Consider the following 18,209-nt stretch of genomic DNA (forward strand, 5'->3'; position numbering starts at 1 on the left):
TTCTCAGTCTTATTCTCATAAGGCCACTCGATAATAATGAAAACTGCACTGATAACATTTTGTCTATTTTGAACCTTCCTTCATGCTGCTTTCACACAAACAACAAACAGCACATGATTGAAATGACATTTTCCTGATCAGCCAATCTCACAGTGATTATAACTGCTAAAATATAAAAAAAATATATATATATATATTAATATGTGAAGATATTATAATGTTTTTAAAACAGATGCAGTGTGGACTTTGTAAGTGTTAAACTCTGGCTGCTAAAAGCGAAGCTAAGGGAAACATTCAAAATTCCAGTTTAGTTCTTATGATCACTATAAATATGCCTACACAAAATAAACCACATGATGTAAGCTCTTATATCCTTGAACGCATTTTACAATGACTATTACAAATCTATTCATGATACCCTGTAATTTACCCCAAGTGTATTATTGAGAAGAAAATGAAGGGAGAGATTTCAAGGGAAAACCTCAGTTCCCAGTGTTTCCCCATGGTGCTGATAGACTTAGATATCGCCATTCAAAGATCTCATGGCTATAATTCCCATACTCAGGCAGTACATCACATATATAATTATTGCTTCCAGGTCTGTCTTTAAAAAACATTCAGAGAAAGTTTTGATAAATGTCTCTCACAGAACTGTTTTAGCTCTGAACCTATTGAGAATTATCCAACTCCACAGCTTAGTACCATTTTTAATCGTTCTTAGCAGATGGCTTTATTTTCTCACTAAAACCCCCTTAATAAACATTTTCATCATTTTCATCTAAAAAGCTCTGAAAAACCTTTCTGTACACTTCCTGCTCGACACAACATGCTACACAGACAAAGCTAATGTTAGCTGTTAGCCGTTAGCTGTAAGCTGCCGAAGAAAGTCTAAGTACCAGCTAAAGGCTATTTTTTCTCAGGAGGATGATAATTGAGTCTTTATGTGCCTCTGTGGTAAAAAAAAAAAAAAAGTTACATACAGAGTGTTCAAAATAAAAAATAAAATCAAAATAATTCACTATAAGCAGCCGATCCGCTAATATTCCAGACATTAGCTGTAGCTAGCTAACAACGATGTAAACACTGTGTGGTTCAGGACAGTTTTGAGGGGCACGATGAACAAAGCAGCACTGTAGGCACAGATACATACAAAAAGTAAAAATGAATGACGTGGTTTCCTCCTCCTGGTGTAATGACGCAGGTGTGGAGGCTAACAGCTAGCCCTCTTGCAGCTCCGTAGCTCAATATCTCTTTTCAGCTCCAAATCACGGCGCCGTTGGCGTTTGCTAAGTCACGCCTGCTCTTCAGAAATCCAATCACATCTAAAATATTTGGTTTAAATCTCTCTACTTAACTCCACCCATATATTCCGTTCATTCGAAAATATTTCACATTACTGAAGATAAACACTCGAACCTCTGCTGCACTTTGACTCCAGCAAAAAAAAAAAAGTGAAAAATTAAAAATAAACTCTGGGAGCTTCAAAAAAGGAAAAGGTAAAGGAACAAAAACAGTAGCAGATAAATCATGTAGCCTCATGGCAAGCTGCCACCCACTCTCCTACAACTGACCAGTGAGTGGCATTTTACCCTCTCAGAGTCACCCAACAGGAACCAGCCTCATCGCCATGTACACACAGGCTGAGCCAGACGTTCAGTGAAAACACAATAACAAACAGCATTAATTTCCGTTTTCTCAGTCACTGACATCACATTTTACGCATCACCACCACCCCTTGAGCGCACCACCTACAACAGAATTTAATTTACTACGGAACAACTTCACCCCGTCATAACAACTTCACCCCTTCTTCGACAGCCTCATCACACACACCTGTTCCCACTCTCGCTCTAACGAACTCATCTGCATCGCAGATAGAACAATAAAAAAAAATCTCATGAGACATCACCATGATACACAAGTATTACATCTTCACCGCACTTCACATCAGTGATGGGTCAGGCAGTAATTAGTGTAATCAGCATGTACACTATCAGAGAAGTTGTAATTAATTTGTACAAGAGGACTGAAATCCCTTTTAGATCTTAACCATGCGCAGCACAAATTAAACTACACAACCTCAACAAGCTGAAATAATGGAGTAATATTACTCATGTTAACACTATAAATCTGCAAATGTTGGTAAACAGGGCCGTGTGAAAAGTGAGGCAGCTTTTTTGCACCATAATTCCACGGTGTTAATATCAAATTCAGTTTGCGCTTTAACAGCTTTGGGAGAAGTGATATTTATTCCCTCACACCGACACATTCTGCACTCGCACTAATGTGTCTTCACTTAAATGTATGCAACCTACACCAAATGCACTTTTGTTCCCACCCACTAGCATCTTTCCATTGAATGCATATGCAGTCATGCAGCCTCGCGACTTGAGACCTTAGTACCTCTACAATATCTTTAATGTTACAATACAGAAGGTCTGCATTCAATGATCACCAGATTGTTTTTTTCCAAGCGATTTTGTGTTTTTTTTTTCACATTAAAAGGAGATGCAGTCGTTTATTGGTATTAGAAAGCTGAGGTGTGAGGGAGAATGAAATGAAATAAACGTTAGGGAGGTAGGGAGGATGTATCTCAGCTGTCACTGTCTTTATCCTCTGCTTCATTCGCCCAGTTGTCTCCGTCCTGAAACTCTCAGCCAATTAGAGTCAGTTGTGAGACACTGTCCGTCTGTCAGCCGCCAAAAGCTTTCCAAAAACCCCCCAGGACCCTGTGTGTGTGTGTGTGTGTGTGTGTGTGTGTGTGTCCCATTGTCATCGGCTGCTGCCTGACTTAACTACCTCTCACTCTATCACGGCGAGAACTCAAGATAGCGCTACATAATACTACTCCTACGTGTGCACAAATCACAAAGTACACAAAGAGAAAAAGAAACAAACACACACACACACACACACACACACACACACACAGTGCTGGTCTGAGTTGTCTCTCTCATTTTCCGCCCACCTCTTGCTCTCGGAGACAAGTGAAGTCCAAATATAGTGTGGCAGACAACACCCTCATATTAACTTAATGTATGACCAGCTTGACAAATACTGTCAAATCGCACCAAGGCCTGACAAAGTGTATGCACAGCACAGACATGCATGGGTGTGAAATGCATAACTTGTACAAAATAACATATGTGAACTATGGTTGGAAACAACAGCAGCAGAGGGGTTACAAGGGTAATATATTCTATTCAGTGTTTATCGAAGATGACATGTATCTGATTAAAACGTAGATGCCTGGAGGCAGAGAAGTGCAAGGTGTCAGGCTGATGTAAGGCAGCAGTGTGAATTCATCAAGACACCTCCAACCAATAAGTATCAAGATATGATGAATAACAGAAACAGTGAAAATAAAATCATTCCCCATGTTTCCATCAAGAAAACGCTGCTGGCGTCAGTGCGTCATTATTTATGAAGCCTTGACAAAGTTCCACCTCCTGTTCCCCAAAGGGACAATGTGATGTGACACAGTTATCATGTAGTCGCACCAAGTAATTATGTCCACCTGTGAGTGTGTTCATCTACATTGTATTACTGCAGCTTGACACCCACCCCCACCTTTCTATTTTCTTCTCATTTCTTTTGAAAGTGAGAACTGCCGGGGATGTTTGTGCGTCTCTGTGTTTGTGTGTTCGGTTAATGACAGAAACTATTTGTTGATAATGTTTTTTTCCGTGACAAATAAAAACGGAATAAAAAGTCATTTATGACGAAATGCATTACAGTTTTCAACAAAGAGTCGTTATTAAATGCCCTGTGCTCGTTTATTTACCTTAGTTAAAATCTTACATAACTGCTACAGTTAATGCAGATTTGTCTTAGAATATGGGAAATATATGTTTGTTTTTTTTGAGACAGACAAATGACAAAAATGCTAAATGAGAGATTGTTTTAAGTTAAAGAAGCTAGTGGAACAGAGGCTAGCCTGGACGTGACGCCATGACTTCGCCTCTCGAATGTATCCTCCGGCCCAGATTATGTCTTTCAGCAACATTTAAGCATCCAATGTAATTTAAGCTAATATTACTAATCTTGGAAGAATTAAAAAATAACATGTTTAGACTGAAAGCGTTCAACAAGACGCAAAAACAAAGTAGGCAGGACAAACAACAATTCTTGAAACTCAGCCAACGTTAACATATCATTAGCAAAGGATGCATGTGTTAGCGTTGTAATTAGGCTAGTTAGCGGTTTTATGTTTCTGGGCTATGCGTAGGTTAGCAGCTTGTCTCAAGCTAAAGTGAGAACACAGGCAGCTCCAATTATATCGTGTCAAGTCCATTTTTATTGTAAAGTGTCAATTCACAACAGAAGTTATGTCAAGACACTTTTCAAATAAAGCAAGTCTAGACCTTCTCTTTATAGTGATATTTACAGAGACCCAACAATTTCCCCGTGTGTGTGTGTGTGTGTGTGTGTGTGTGTGAACTACAGCCCGATATAAACAGGTAAACACTGCCTTGTCTGCTAACTTGAATAGTGTAAGCAACTGTTTACGTGTTAGCTAAAAGCTAATGTCAGTGTGCTAACAGTAAACATCAAAGACGACAACTGTAGCTTCAGAAAGCAGGACATACAAAACTTTAAAAACAAAAAACATGACAATACAATGACTTTTAGTTTTGGTTAAAACTAAACAACTAAATGATGTTTCACTTAAACTGAATCAGATTTACGATATATTTCACTGTTTGCGGACGTTTTGAAGGTAAAACAAAAACTATAAAGATTCTCTGTAGTCAAAAGCAGTTGCGGAGTCTGGAGCTGATACTGCTCCCCTTCACTGCACGCATGTCGAACAGCGATTCTGGCTAACTACCAAACCGACGGAGAGAAATTCCCTGCTGAGGCGTTCTGAGCAGCAGCACAAGAACATTTCTCTCAGTAGAGAGGAGATGCTGTGACGGCTTGACAAAACATCTCGGAGAGCGGTGACGGTTTGTGAACATGCACACAGAGATACACTCGGCGAGAGAAAGTACATCACTTAGCATTACTTCCTTCGCTCTTAATCTGACAGGTGTCAGCCATAAGAAAGGAATCGGAGGGAAACTTTGGAGTGCTCTCGGTGCACCTTGTGCTCTTCCTCTGTTCAGTGGTGCAATCCGGACGTCTGCGAGGAGCAATAAAGATGTAGGGAGTGGATTGTGTGTGTGTGTGTGTGTGTGTGTGTGTGTGTGTGTGTGTGTGTGTGTGTGTGTGTGTGCCTGTTGGCCTTTATGTCTATCTGTGGCATGTCTGCAGCAATTTCCTGTGAGGTATTTTGAGCAGACAGATGAAAGTGAAGGAGGGTTCTCTTGGTCCTCTTCTCCCACCCTGTCTTTTCTCCTTCATCTCACCCTTCTCTGACAATCTATTTAAAATAAGGCCTTTCAAAACAGAGAGAAAATTGTAAAAAATAAAAATAAAAAATAAAAAAAGCCTGAGAAAACAGAGAAAGAAAGGATAGAGAGAGTAAGATAGCGGAAAAATGAGACAGTCGAGAAAAGAGGGAAACTGATACGCTCATAAGAGCACGAGGAGAAAAAAGGCATTCTGGGGGATGTTCATGAAGGGATGTCAGTCAGTTAGTCAGTGAGGTGTTTGGAGAAAATGCAGTGATAGGAGAGAAATAAAGGATGGATGGAAGAGTAAGAATAATGCAAATATGGAAGAAAGGAGTAAGGAAAAGAAATATGCAGGCGACGGAAAGACAGCTGGAATTGTGGAAACAAGAATGGAAGAAAGGTTCCTGTAGCTAAAAATATATTTTTTCCATTCAAATTCATGGATTCCCATGGAAGGAAATAAATAGACTGAAGTAAGACTGGTTAGAAAGAAAGGAAGGAGCCATGAGGCAAGTGTGGAACAGACAGGAAAGGAAGGAAGAGAGGGAGAGAATTATGCATAAGAAAACAACAATCGAGAAGGAAGGCGTTAAAAAAAAAAAAAAAAAGGACAACAAAAAAAAAAATCTGAAAGAGGAAAGACAGAGGACACCGATAAAAAACTTTAATAAAAATATGCGAGTAAGTATGAAATGACTTGAACAGCATCTGCGGAGGAGAAGGTTGTGCAGGTGAAGCAGCGTCAGACCAGCAGTGGAAACCTGCAGATGCACTTCCCTCCCCATGACTGATCTCTCCCGGCACAGAGCGAGTCACCGTGACACATTCCACATTTCTAAGAGTCAAACTTTTTGTCAGGCGGAGACTTTGTAATGTAAAGAAGTCTCACTTTGTACAGAGGAAATATCAGCTGCAGCTTTCCCCAAGGAGGCCTGATAGGTACAAGCCCAGGGCGGTATACGGCCAGGCCTTTGGCTCACGGTACCGTTTGGAGGGAAAATCCAGACCTGTGTGTCCTCCTGTCTTTATACTCCTGCCTCCTTTTTTTTTTTGTCTCGCTGCTTTGAAAGGAAAAGGCGAGATACTGACTGCTCCCTACAGTGCGGAGGGCTGAGCCAGGTTTTTAAAAAACATGTTAAGCTTCCACCTAAAAGAAATCGCACGTCACATGGCTTTTCACAACAGATGTAGGCATGACAAGCGATGCCCCGAGGCGCCTGCTGAGCAATGCATGCAGAGGGAGGGAGAACCCAACTGACAAATCCTTTTAGAGGTGAGCAGGAGTACACCGTGGAGCGAGCCAGCTGCGGTAGATTTTTTTTCGGATGTGGGAATCACTTAGGAGGCGGAGGATTGTATTAACTTCATTAAAATGTAATTGACTCGGCGTGTGATCACACTTCTCCTCTTTAGATTTGATACAAATGGCTCATTGGCCAGCAGCTCTTGACATTTTGCTGCCCGATCTTAGTGTGATCACACCTGGCAGAGAGCATGTGGCATTTCACAGCGAGCAATAATTAGGTAGCTTCTTTTTCTTTTCTTTTTTTTGGTCCCATGTTTGGCGCACCGTGGCATTGAAAAGGTTGAGGATTTACTCCTTGGCCAGTAGCTTTTCACATTTTACCACCTCCATTTGTGTGATCGTTACACACTCTCAGCTGCATCTGACATTTCAAAGCAATCACTAATTAGATGTGCCGTGTAATTTTGTTTCTGGAGTATGAGAGCAGTGACATTAAAAGGATGCTTTTAGTTCGTATGTGTCTTACCTTACTGACAGCAGTACCTTCAGTACAAAATCACTCAGCTTTAACTCACCTAATGAAGACTACAAGGACTGTGTGTGTGGTGTGAATATTAAAAATTTAGAAATCACAGAAGTCAGATGAGAAAATTGATACCATTCTCATGACTGTAGGCTAAATATGGAGCCACAACCACTGTCTGGTTAGCTTAGCTTAGCTTAGCTTAGTTTAGCTTAGCAGAGAGATTAGACACAGGGGGAAGCAGCTAAAACCCATTCATACATATATACATATACATGTAGACATATTCGTCCCTATATCAAGAGTGGTGTTGCCATATATGTCACCTGTAAGGGGATATATTATCACATATATATGTCCTCTGGATATATGAAGATATAAGTTTATAACATATCTGAAATATATAATATAGTAGAATAGTAAGTAGTAGTAGTTTGTATATGTACGTGTATAAAAAATATCTATGATTGATTTTCATTTGGTATAACATGTTGCAAGCACATATGTTAATATGTTTTTAATTCACATATGCAAGTTTACTTTAAAAAAAAAAAAAACATAAAAATTCTATAAGCTTATATATGTTTTTTATATTAATTTCTCATTAATTTTAAACATGTCTATCTTCCCATTTTGGGATGTGCTTGAGCTTTTGCTTTAAAAGTTTTTTTAGGTCCCCAAATACTACGACATCTGTCATCTGTTCCTCTGCTGATTTTCAAAAATTGTGCTCGTCTTAAGCACTCTTAAATCTTGGGTGAAATATTTGACAATAAAACTTGCTCATAACCTGGGAGACTTTCATAATGCTAATGATCACTGTTATGACTGACGTGTACCTAGTAGTGTACAGATGAGCTGACACCAAGTTTAAAAAAGCAATTTACAACTAGTTCTGTGCAGGGAAGAGGAAATGCAAAATCCGCCTTGAAACACTTGTATGCAAGTATGTAATGTGAAAAAAGTGAGACAGATTTAGGATAAAAATACAGAACTTTGTTTGTGTTAAGTCGAGTGAATCTTTTCCCTCCATGCAGCTCTGTTTGTTTACAAAGGATGCGTACCTTAGTCTGACAGCTTCAGTGAAGTGACAAATTTGCTTTAGGACCTTGGCACGTTTTAACCTGTAGCTGAATGCTGTTAAGTCAGCGGTGCCGGCATTTAAGGAGACCCATTTTGAGAAAGTAGCTAGGACTCTCAGCTGGTGTGTAGCAATGTGTTGTTGGTGCTGCGGTGTGAGCTTATATGTGCCTGAAGCTTTTCAAAATGAGCTTTATCACACATATTTTCCACAGCCTCATGCATGTCAGGTCCTGTCAAGTGAGTCTTTGTGCTCACATGCTTAGCAGGGAGCATCTGATGGAGGGCCAATGATGGCCAAGGTCAACTTCAACAAACAAGCAGGAGAGAGATTAAATTTAGGTCATGATTGTGTAATCTATGCAGCAGCAATTCTCAACTTTGACTTAGACAGTTTACAGTAGTAAGACAGAGCAGGCTGTTGTGTCAACATCTATTCTAAATATTTGCTTGCAGAACAAACACGTCTGTAATTTCTGACTGGTTATTAAATGCTGCCTCATGACTTTCTGAACAACATGATGTCTTCCTGCAGTGCACAAGTTCTGACAGAGATGTTCTGGCTTGTACTAAAATCATCACAGCGAGAGCTCTCCGGTCTCATCTTCCCTGCCTGTCTGTCTGCGTCTCTGTCTGCCCGTCTTGTGTGCGTTAGTTAGGGGAGCGTGGGTCGGCACTGGGCTGGAGAGGTTGGTCTTAAGTCTTTGTCCACACATCACCACAGCTGATTGCTCCTCTGGATGGTTGGGATTCTCAGCTAAGACAGGGATTACTGACCCATGTCGGCTTCCCACCTTTACAGCCGCCACTTCGATGTTCACCCAGTCCGAACTTAGATGCCCCACAGAATTGAAAACAGCGTGTGTGTGTATGTGTGTGCTTTAGTTTGTATCTAAAACCAAAAAACATATTTTTTATTTTTTTTCAACAACTACAGAAACTGTTTTATCTACAAGGTGGAGTGTGTTTATGTGCATGAGGACCCACAAAAACTGAAATGAACCTGAAGGAAAATATAGTGTCATCAGTCACTCCAGTGTGCTGATGAATACACTTAGCTTGGATCCATTTATGTGACTGGCTGCTGATGATGATATGAAGATGACTTGACTCTCACAGCCCATCTGGCAGAGTGTCAGAGTCAGACTGTCAACTGCAGTATTTAACATAAATTCAAAGTTCTCATGAGACTAAAGAATGAGAACTTTTCCAGCTGTAGTCCACTATTTACTCCTCTGTCTGTAATCTGCTTCCCTGCGGAATACTTCAGTACTTTATTGCTTATGCTCATTTGCTTTATAACTCACACATAACAGTTTGCATCCCTAGAGAACCACAAACTGTCATTTTTACACTTTTTTGAGTTATAACTTGTTAGTTAGTGAGTTTTAGAGATGCTTTTGGGCAGATTTTGTTTCCTTTGGACAGAGCATTTCCATTGCATTTCCAGTCTCTACAATGAGCAAAGCTAACCACCTGCAGCTTCATATGTCACGCACAGATGTGAGAATGGTATCAATCCTTGCACAATGCACAATAGTTACACTATTATATTTTTAAAAAACTATGTTAGTGAGGAAATTGCTGGCTGATTTTCACACTGTTTCTATCAGTTCAGTGATTACAGCACATCAGGGCAACACAGGAAAGTTTAGCAATTTCAATGAATGTCCTCGAGGGCAAAAACTATTCGTAGGTTGATCAGTTTTAGTAAAAAAATTAATTGTTTAAGTCAATTTCTTAAAGATTTGCCTGTTCCAGCTTCTAAGATGGGATAATTTGCTGATGATGTGCTGATTTATATCATTTAACACTTTATACTGTTGGTCTGACATAACTACAATTCTACAATATTTTTAGACATTTCTTGGATTATGAAGACTCTAAACAATTAATCAATTAATCAAAGAATAACTAATTTCACTCACACATTGATTCTTGCCTATTCTCTTGAATAACTGGTAAATCTGTTCAAGACTTTGAACCATTGTTAGTATGTGTAATGTGTTACAATGGATTTTTATATTTATTTTAGTAGATATGATTTTATATTACTTGTTTTTGTACTTGTGGGTCGATACTGCCCCTCAAATTGAAAATACAGCCTACTACAATTTTTAAGTGAAAATCGTAGTTTTCATTTAATGGTTGGGACACCGTGCAGGCCACCAAAAAGTTTTTTGATTCATGGATTAGAAAAAGTTTGAAGACTCCCTGTTACAAAGTCCAAGAAAAACTCAATAGCTGACATTCCAGTGTACAGTGTACAATCAAGCTGTTTCATTCTACAGCTCAATAGCTAACATTCCAGTCTACAGTACACAATCAAGCCATCTCATTCCGCTATGAAACGGGCTGAAGTTTCCATTGTGTCAGGGTAGTTATTAGCCCCAGAGACAGACAGAGCCAGCCAAGAGAGGAGTTAGGGCTGTCCGTCAGCCTCTAATGTCTCCACACAACAGCCCAAACCTAAACTGACAGGCACACACCACACTGACAGCCCACTAACAACACACTATTGTTCCCCCGCAAATGGCCAGGACACACCTTTCAGTACCCACAGAGAGAGAGAGAGAGAGAGAGAGTGGCAGAAAGAGGATGCACAGAGACAGCTGTATTCTGGAGGCCCGAGTCGAACCAGCACTCACGAGCGACATATATGCAACATGTAGATTAGGGCTGGTCCATATGGATAAAATCTTACATCTTTTCACACTGTGACCCTGAAATTCTCTTTCTTGTAAAATGTTAGCTAGTTCCTCGAGTGAGGCAGTAAAGGCACCACGAATGAACAGAGTAATGTTGAGTCTATAGTGCAATGTTTTTCAGAGCTAGGCAACGTAGGTTGGTTGTGTTTGAATTAATTGAAAAGAATCATATGTTAATTTTCATTTCTTTAAACTTAGTTGTGAGGGGGTGGAAATGTAAGTGGGCGTAGGGTGAAGGTGAAGGAGGTTCGTTCAAGCTGAAGCAGTATAAAGTTGCCGTTTAAAGGGATAGCCACGTAGAACAGTCGGCCAATTTCTTTCCCATTTCACATTACCCAGCCCGATACGGGTTCCGGTTTAAATAGCCATGCAAGCATTTGACTCACCTACAAACACAAGTATGCTCAAGCACACCTCTCAGCTGTGTCCAGTCATGCTCTCCTCCCTGTCTGTGCTATGTTTCAATTCACACACACACACACACACACACAAACACACACACACACAACATATTCTGATGCAACGGCCTGTCCTCTTGGGGTGCTGTCCAATGGATGCCTTCCAAAAATATCTGATCCCCTAAAGGCATAGTTCACTCAATAGACGTGCGCTGATGTTTTCCACAGGAATCTGAATTCACGCAGAGTCCAGCATAATGAGATGGTGAGCGCAGTGTTGCTATGTAAATGCTTTGTCTGATGTGGAAATGGGGATTTCACTGTATTGCACATTCATCAGCCGCCATTTTATCAGAGGAAAATTAGTTTAGTGTGTGTCATTTCAGATTGTTGTTGCCTCAGCCCGTCATTAACCTCACAGTATGTTGTAAATGCGAGCGTGAATCTGCACTCTACTGTATTTGCTCTGATGAGTGTTGCAGTTTGAGTGAACTTGGATTTTTTTTGGACTCTTGGATATTCTTGTACAGATCCCATTTCTTGGCACTAGCACATAGGTTTGGTCCAACATGAGGGTCAGAGAACAAATGGAAAGACACGAACATAGTGCTGTTACATCAGAAATGGACTGACAAGAGACCCACACAGCCCTCATCTCATGTCAGTTCTACCTTCTGTCGAATCTGTTCTTCCATCTTTATCGGGGAACCGAACTCAGCAACCTGACGGACTCCCTCACTGGCGTAGCCTCCGTACTCCCACAGCACGTACCCTCTGGAGTGGGACGCACCAATCAGAGCCGACCAGTGGTTGGCTCGTCCTGGAAGACGGGAGCAGGAGGAAAGAAAAAGAAAGAGAGAAGAGTTTGAGTGGCTTAAATAAACACTAGCTGACAGTAGTAGTAATTTATTTATTGATAAAAAAAAGTTATATTTATCGATAAAGTAAAATAATAAGAGCTTGAGCTAACTCTCGACAAGAAAGCAAATAAGCAAAATATCAAACTATTTCTTCAAGAGCTGTTTTCAGTGAGTTGACTCTAAAGCTGTGCAGCTGTGTTGATCTTATCCACACTCATCATAATTTTTGTGCCATTTTCTTCTCATACTTTTTTGTCTCATTTTCTGGGTAATTTTCCACCCAAGAGCCAAAACCCCTACCACGCTGGAGAAACACATGCTTGAGTGATGATGAATTTTCCTGCAGATCTGCAGTGCGTTCTCTAATGTGCACGGTGTACATGCGTGCTGTCCAACTCACTCGGATAGTCTTTGGGATGCACTTTCTCCGACCAGTTGCCGTAGAAGGTGAGTCTGTACTTGGCTGTTCCACAGGCGCAGCACTCCAAGGCAGGAGCTCCCGTAGCTTCACCAAACACACGCTCTGCAGGGAGACAGGACGTGATGCACATACACTCCCCTCCGTCAAGATTGTAAGGCTAGAGACGAGATGCTCAAACCAAATAAATTATACACAGCTGAGGATTTAACAGACAAACAGAGACAAGTCGGTGTGTAAGCTTTAACACAAGTGCACACCTGCATAAATTACCAGATGAATGACTACAATTTGAACAGGGAGAATGTCACAAAATTACATCCATGGAATAAACTGGTATTTAAATAACACATTAGCCTTGACAGAGATTCATAAATATTCAGATATTGCACTGGACCAATGTTTTGCAAAGATAGGTCAAGGGGAGTACTTGAATATTTATGACTTGCCAAATTATTCGGAAGAAATCCTCACTTGACATCTAAGTTATAGCGGGATGAGTCAAACACCAAAGACGCCTAACTTATGTCAGCAAATTGAAACGGTGTGGCTTGATTGGCTTGCATAATAGCCTGGAAAATTAGATTTTCTTGAGGATGGGAAGATTTCATGAAAGTGAAATTCCCCTGAGATAAAGTTTGAGAGACCATTTGTTCAGACTCTGATTTTTATTGCACAATAAACGTGTGCATCAGAGCTAAGAGAGTCCTGTCTTCTCACTGTCTCACAAGGGTTTAGTGTTTGTTTGGGGTGCTGACAGATTTCCAAAACTGGCTCGCCATTTTTTCTCTGCAGTGAAATGACAGGTAACATAAAAGCTATGGCGCTTCTCTGTGGTGACATACAAAGGAATATTTAAATTCCACACAGACTCCCATGAGATCTATAAATCACTGTCCTCACAGTTTTCCCTGCTGCCTCTGCTGGCTTTATATTTTTTTTAACACGGTATAAAAGACTGGGAGTTGTTCTGCTCCGAAAGGGGGAGAGAAAAAAAACAAAAAAACCGACAGATAAAACAAGGGATAATGGCACCATGATGAGTGGTAGGGGATGAAAAGATGAGGAGCCGACAAGGGAGAGGTAGAGATGATGGGCAGCTGTCATTACCTTTCTCACAAAGCCGAATGGTGAGAGAGCCCTCTTCCTGGAAATAGATGATTTTCTTCTGGACAATACTGGCCCTGCAAACACAAAGAGAGAGGGAGACGTGAGAGAGGGAGAGAGGAGAAAAACTGAGAGATGAGAGAAGGAAAAAGGGAGAGAAAGTGGGATAGTAAAAGGGGTGCAAAAAGGGGCATTAGATGAATAACACTGTAGTGTGTTTTTTCCCAGCATCTGATCTATGTAATCCTCAGTGAGAGGGGAAGGTAATGGGTACCCTGAGGTTTCATAATGGGCACAGAGTACACATCTTTTCACAGAAACAGCGCTGCACTCTCCAAACATCACAACACAATCACATCGCTGCAATGTGAGATTTAACAGAGCAATCATGCCCACGGACGTGAGGAAGAGAGAGCTGGAATTACAGTCGGAAAGCAAGAATATAGATCTCTCTTCACACAGGCTGTGGACGTCGTGGACAGAGCCAGATTCTGACTTATGAGTTAATATTGACTGAAAATGAAACTGTCCCAATGAAAATAAGTTGTTTTAACAGAGCCATTCAAATCCCCCTTCAGTCCAAAGGAACTGCATTCCTCATATCGCACATTTAAAGCTGTCAAGCTTTATGCAAGGCACCTTTTTTATGGAAATCCTGTGAAAAATGTCACAGATACAATGAGGTCTATTGGCCTTTCAACACTTAGAAATAGGATTTGCAGCGGTTTTACATTCCATTGCAAAAGAGTTGCATACATTCCCAATACGTTTACGTTCCCTTTGAATATTTCTGTAGGTTTGCGGCTAAATTCTCTGAGATAAAACACTTTCCTTTCACTGTCATAAAATGTTGGATGATTTAAATCTTGCTACAGAACTAGAGGATTATGTGATTTTTAGCTTTTAATACACAAAAACACATAGACACCGAGCAGTTTACACCAATGTGGCTGATAGAAAGGGATTCTTTTTTTTCTTTTCTTTTTTAACTAAGGACCCAAAACTGAAAATTAGTGTACAACAGGGACCCAGGCTCATGAATGCATAATGTCTATTAAGCCTAGAAATATTCACTGAAATGCTGTAATCCACAGAACTAGAGTAAATCATTTCACATCATATCTTTCTTATTTACATTCTGACATAACTTCAAAACATTAAACTGCCTGTACAATGCTTGTTTCTGACACATGTCGGCTACTGTGATGTGATGCAGTGCAGCAAAAAAAAAAAGAAAAAAAGATCCGCACAAGCTTTAGATCGTGCACGCCTGAGTGGCATGTCTGGTCCTGGACCATTCGTACAGACGGGAAGTTGACAGGATGAACACTGGTCTGTCCTGGCTGAGGGTGGCGGAGAGGCTGACGTGTAGTTTTCTAGCCTTCTTCTGAGAAATATGTCATTAAACGGCAAAACTGTGTTTTCTGAGGAGTAACCTTTACATGCAGTAAGCATTACTAAAGAAATAGACAGAGACAGGTAGCTGTTAAGGACAGCCGTTAACTGGAATAATTTACCATAATTTATCTGAAAATCCCTGAATAAGATTTCTTTTAAGACACAGCTCAAGAGATTTTCAGTCATATATAGATTTATATAGATATAGATGTAAATATGGATGTAAATCTATTCAGACTGATACAGGATTTATTTAGTTTGTTATAAGAACATGAAGGTGTAGACTTCTTTATTGTGTAGTTATGGGCATTTGATTGCAGAGTGTGTGCTTCAGTACTGCTGATTACATCACAGGCAATTACTGCCCCTTGTTTTATTTATGATATTTATGTATGTATGTGAATATGTATATGATCGTGGTAGACTAATCTTTTATTCCTGTGGACGGCAGGGAGAGAAACTGTTGCGTTGGTAAAAGAATATGAACAAACCTGAACATTTGGACGTTTGAATGTAATTGTTTTACACCTGTTTTTTTGCCTGTATTTGTTTATTCACATTCACATTCGGGAAAACTAGCACCATTAACAGTTCACTGAATTAGCTATTAGAAGTTCTCCTTTGCAATGTATCCAAGGCAAATGATTATCACTGGATTAATGTGATATTAAAGAAAACTACAATTTCTAAGCAGATTTAAGGCCAGTTATTTGTGATGAACGAGGTGCTAACGATATCCTCCGGAAGTGTGAGACACAAATATCCAGATTTGACTGAGTTATGACTCAGAGGAAAATGCTTTTGACGCAAATTGCTGCAACACGGCACTAAGGGTCTTAAAGTACTTTAACTGATTCCATGAGCTGCGTGTCCCAGCTGCTGCTGTTAGACTGGCGGTAAGCAAGAGATATCAGCAGGCCAAACTACAATCCTTTACTTCTCGTTGTTTTTAGAACACCTGTACACACCTGCACTTTTCACCTCACATTGTACCTTTACCTTGCAGTTTGAAAACCTCTGCAGCGGCTCCACCATTAGAGCTGAACGATATATAGTCACGATATAGTTGCGATTTCAGTTGGAAAGTCTTTTTTGCATTTTATTTTCTCTTCTTGGTGTGATTTTTGTTGGGGCTTGTACCAAACAATCGTGTTCCTTTCCGTGTGGTGAATATGATTTGTGGCCCGGAGCATCTCTGTTTAGTCACATTTCACTTTTATAAAAAAAACAAATTGCAGCTCCTGCGATTTGAACATTGCACTTGTCCATATTGCGATTTCGATAATATTTCGATTAATTGTTAACCATATCCGCTTATCTTGCATTGGCTTCAGATAAATCTTCATTTTCACTGTATCGTTTTCAAATCGGTTAATGACCTGAACCCCGTATTACATTTTTAGACAGCAAACGACCTAAATGACTGTTGCAAATCCTAAAGGTAATGTTTGCAGTCACAATGCGTAAACTTTAAAAGACAAAAATTGCTACATAATTATATTATATAATTGGAAATATATCACAAATATATAACTATCACTTTTTGAAAAGCCTCATCTCATACAGAGACACATAAAACCGAGATAATGAAGTGAATTGAATGACACCGGGTGTGGAGACAGAGGAGGGACTGGTGACATTAAGTAGGAGTTAGTGGTTATATTGCTCCTATAAATCTTACACAGACTGAATGGTGCAATATACCCTGCAACATGGGTTGACTGCTTGGGCATGAAATTGAAAAACAAAAGTGAAATATACAGACTATTACTGAACTGTCCTTCATACGTTTCAAGTAAATTCTCTAATAGCTTCAATGATGCTAATGGTTATTTGTATTTATTGATCAAATCATCAATCAATCCAGTGATAAATCTGGTCATTTGGTTTTTACATCTTTCAGCAATAAGGACTCAAAGTTACACTTGCTCCCATCTTCCTTAAAGACATCCCCTCTTTGCTGGATGTATCTGTTCCATCTGTGCATCAGTTTGCAAGTTTACTCATCTCTATTTTGAAGATTTGTCAATTTCAGGCCACTGCACCTCAGAGAAAGCAGAGCGCACTGGAGATATGTGTATGAGGAAACAAGTTCTAACACTGTTGCTGTATTTCCCTCTGGTCTGAAGAGAGCGCTTAAAATATCATTTCCGGTAGTGAATAAGTGGAGGTGTGAAGAAAAGTATCTACTGTACATTTACCTTGAACTTCAGCCCTGAACTCACATCATTTACAAATAACCATAACCAAAAAGTTGTTTTAACCTATAACTTAAACTTCAGCATTAACTTTCTCATTGGTAACATTTGCAATAAGTTACAAAAACTCCTGAATAACTTCAACAAGAAAGGAACAACTCAGGAACTAATTTCTAATTAATGACCAGTTACTAAGTAGTTTCTGAATATCTAAATGCAACTAGTAACTGAGCAGCAAATCATTAAGAAGAATGGTCAGTATGCATATTTAAATATCAGTCAATCTGAGGGGTTGTGGGATAAGGGATGGGATCGCCATCTAATCTACAACATTCCCCCATTACATCCCCTGAAACACTGAGATTTGATTTGCTACATCCACTCTGACTGTGGGATTCATCGCTGAGCTTCCCCCTTTAGATCTGGCCTCTCACATTGGCTACGCACACCCAGCGTAGCGTGTCCCTGGAGATATCCTCTCTCTTTGGCTCGTCTGTCAAACAGCACACCCATTTAGCTGCTGTGGCTACAAACTGTACCTCTGACACTTTCTGGCAGAAAAAATGTAAAGTAGGTGCCTGTAAGGAAACATAGAAAAACTAAACAACAACACCACTTATGCGCTGCAATCAAATAATATGAATGATTACAAATCTAGATTTTCCATCCCTACTATACTGCCACTGACTACTGACTACTTTCTCCTATTCCCTCTACTCACCCGTCCTTTTTTTGTTCGGGTTTTTTATCAATCATACTTTCAATAGCATCTCATGCCTCATGCATTATATATATATACACTCCTCATCTCAGCGACACGACTGCTGACTTCTCCTCTGTGTACCCTGGAGGCGTGGACGGCGCCTCCCTGCTGAGTCTTCAGCATGCTGTTTGGATTCATGTGGGGGAGCTCCCCAGAGAGCAGCTCCGACAC

The 18,209-nt window shown here is 40.1% G+C and overlaps 1 protein-coding gene across 1 annotated transcript in view; it reads right to left on the reverse strand.

Moving 5' to 3' along the window:
* The window catches only part of spon1b (spondin 1b), an 84,707-nt gene that overhangs the window by 41,878 nt on the left and 24,620 nt on the right, over positions 1-18,209 (reverse strand). Inside the window, exons 5-7 of the mRNA XM_056387424.1 lie at positions 13,683-13,756; positions 12,555-12,677; positions 11,966-12,114 (exon numbers count right to left, since the gene is read on the reverse strand). Of these exons, the coding sequence (XP_056243399.1) occupies positions 11,966-12,114; positions 12,555-12,677; positions 13,683-13,756 (346 nt within the window). The remainder of the gene's footprint in view (positions 1-11,965; positions 12,115-12,554; positions 12,678-13,682; positions 13,757-18,209) is intronic.

The sequence above is a fragment of the Seriola aureovittata genome, chromosome 10 (assembly GCF_021018895.1).
Source record: "Seriola aureovittata isolate HTS-2021-v1 ecotype China chromosome 10, ASM2101889v1, whole genome shotgun sequence".
In the NCBI taxonomy this organism is placed as follows: Eukaryota; Metazoa; Chordata; class Actinopteri; order Carangiformes; family Carangidae; genus Seriola; species Seriola aureovittata.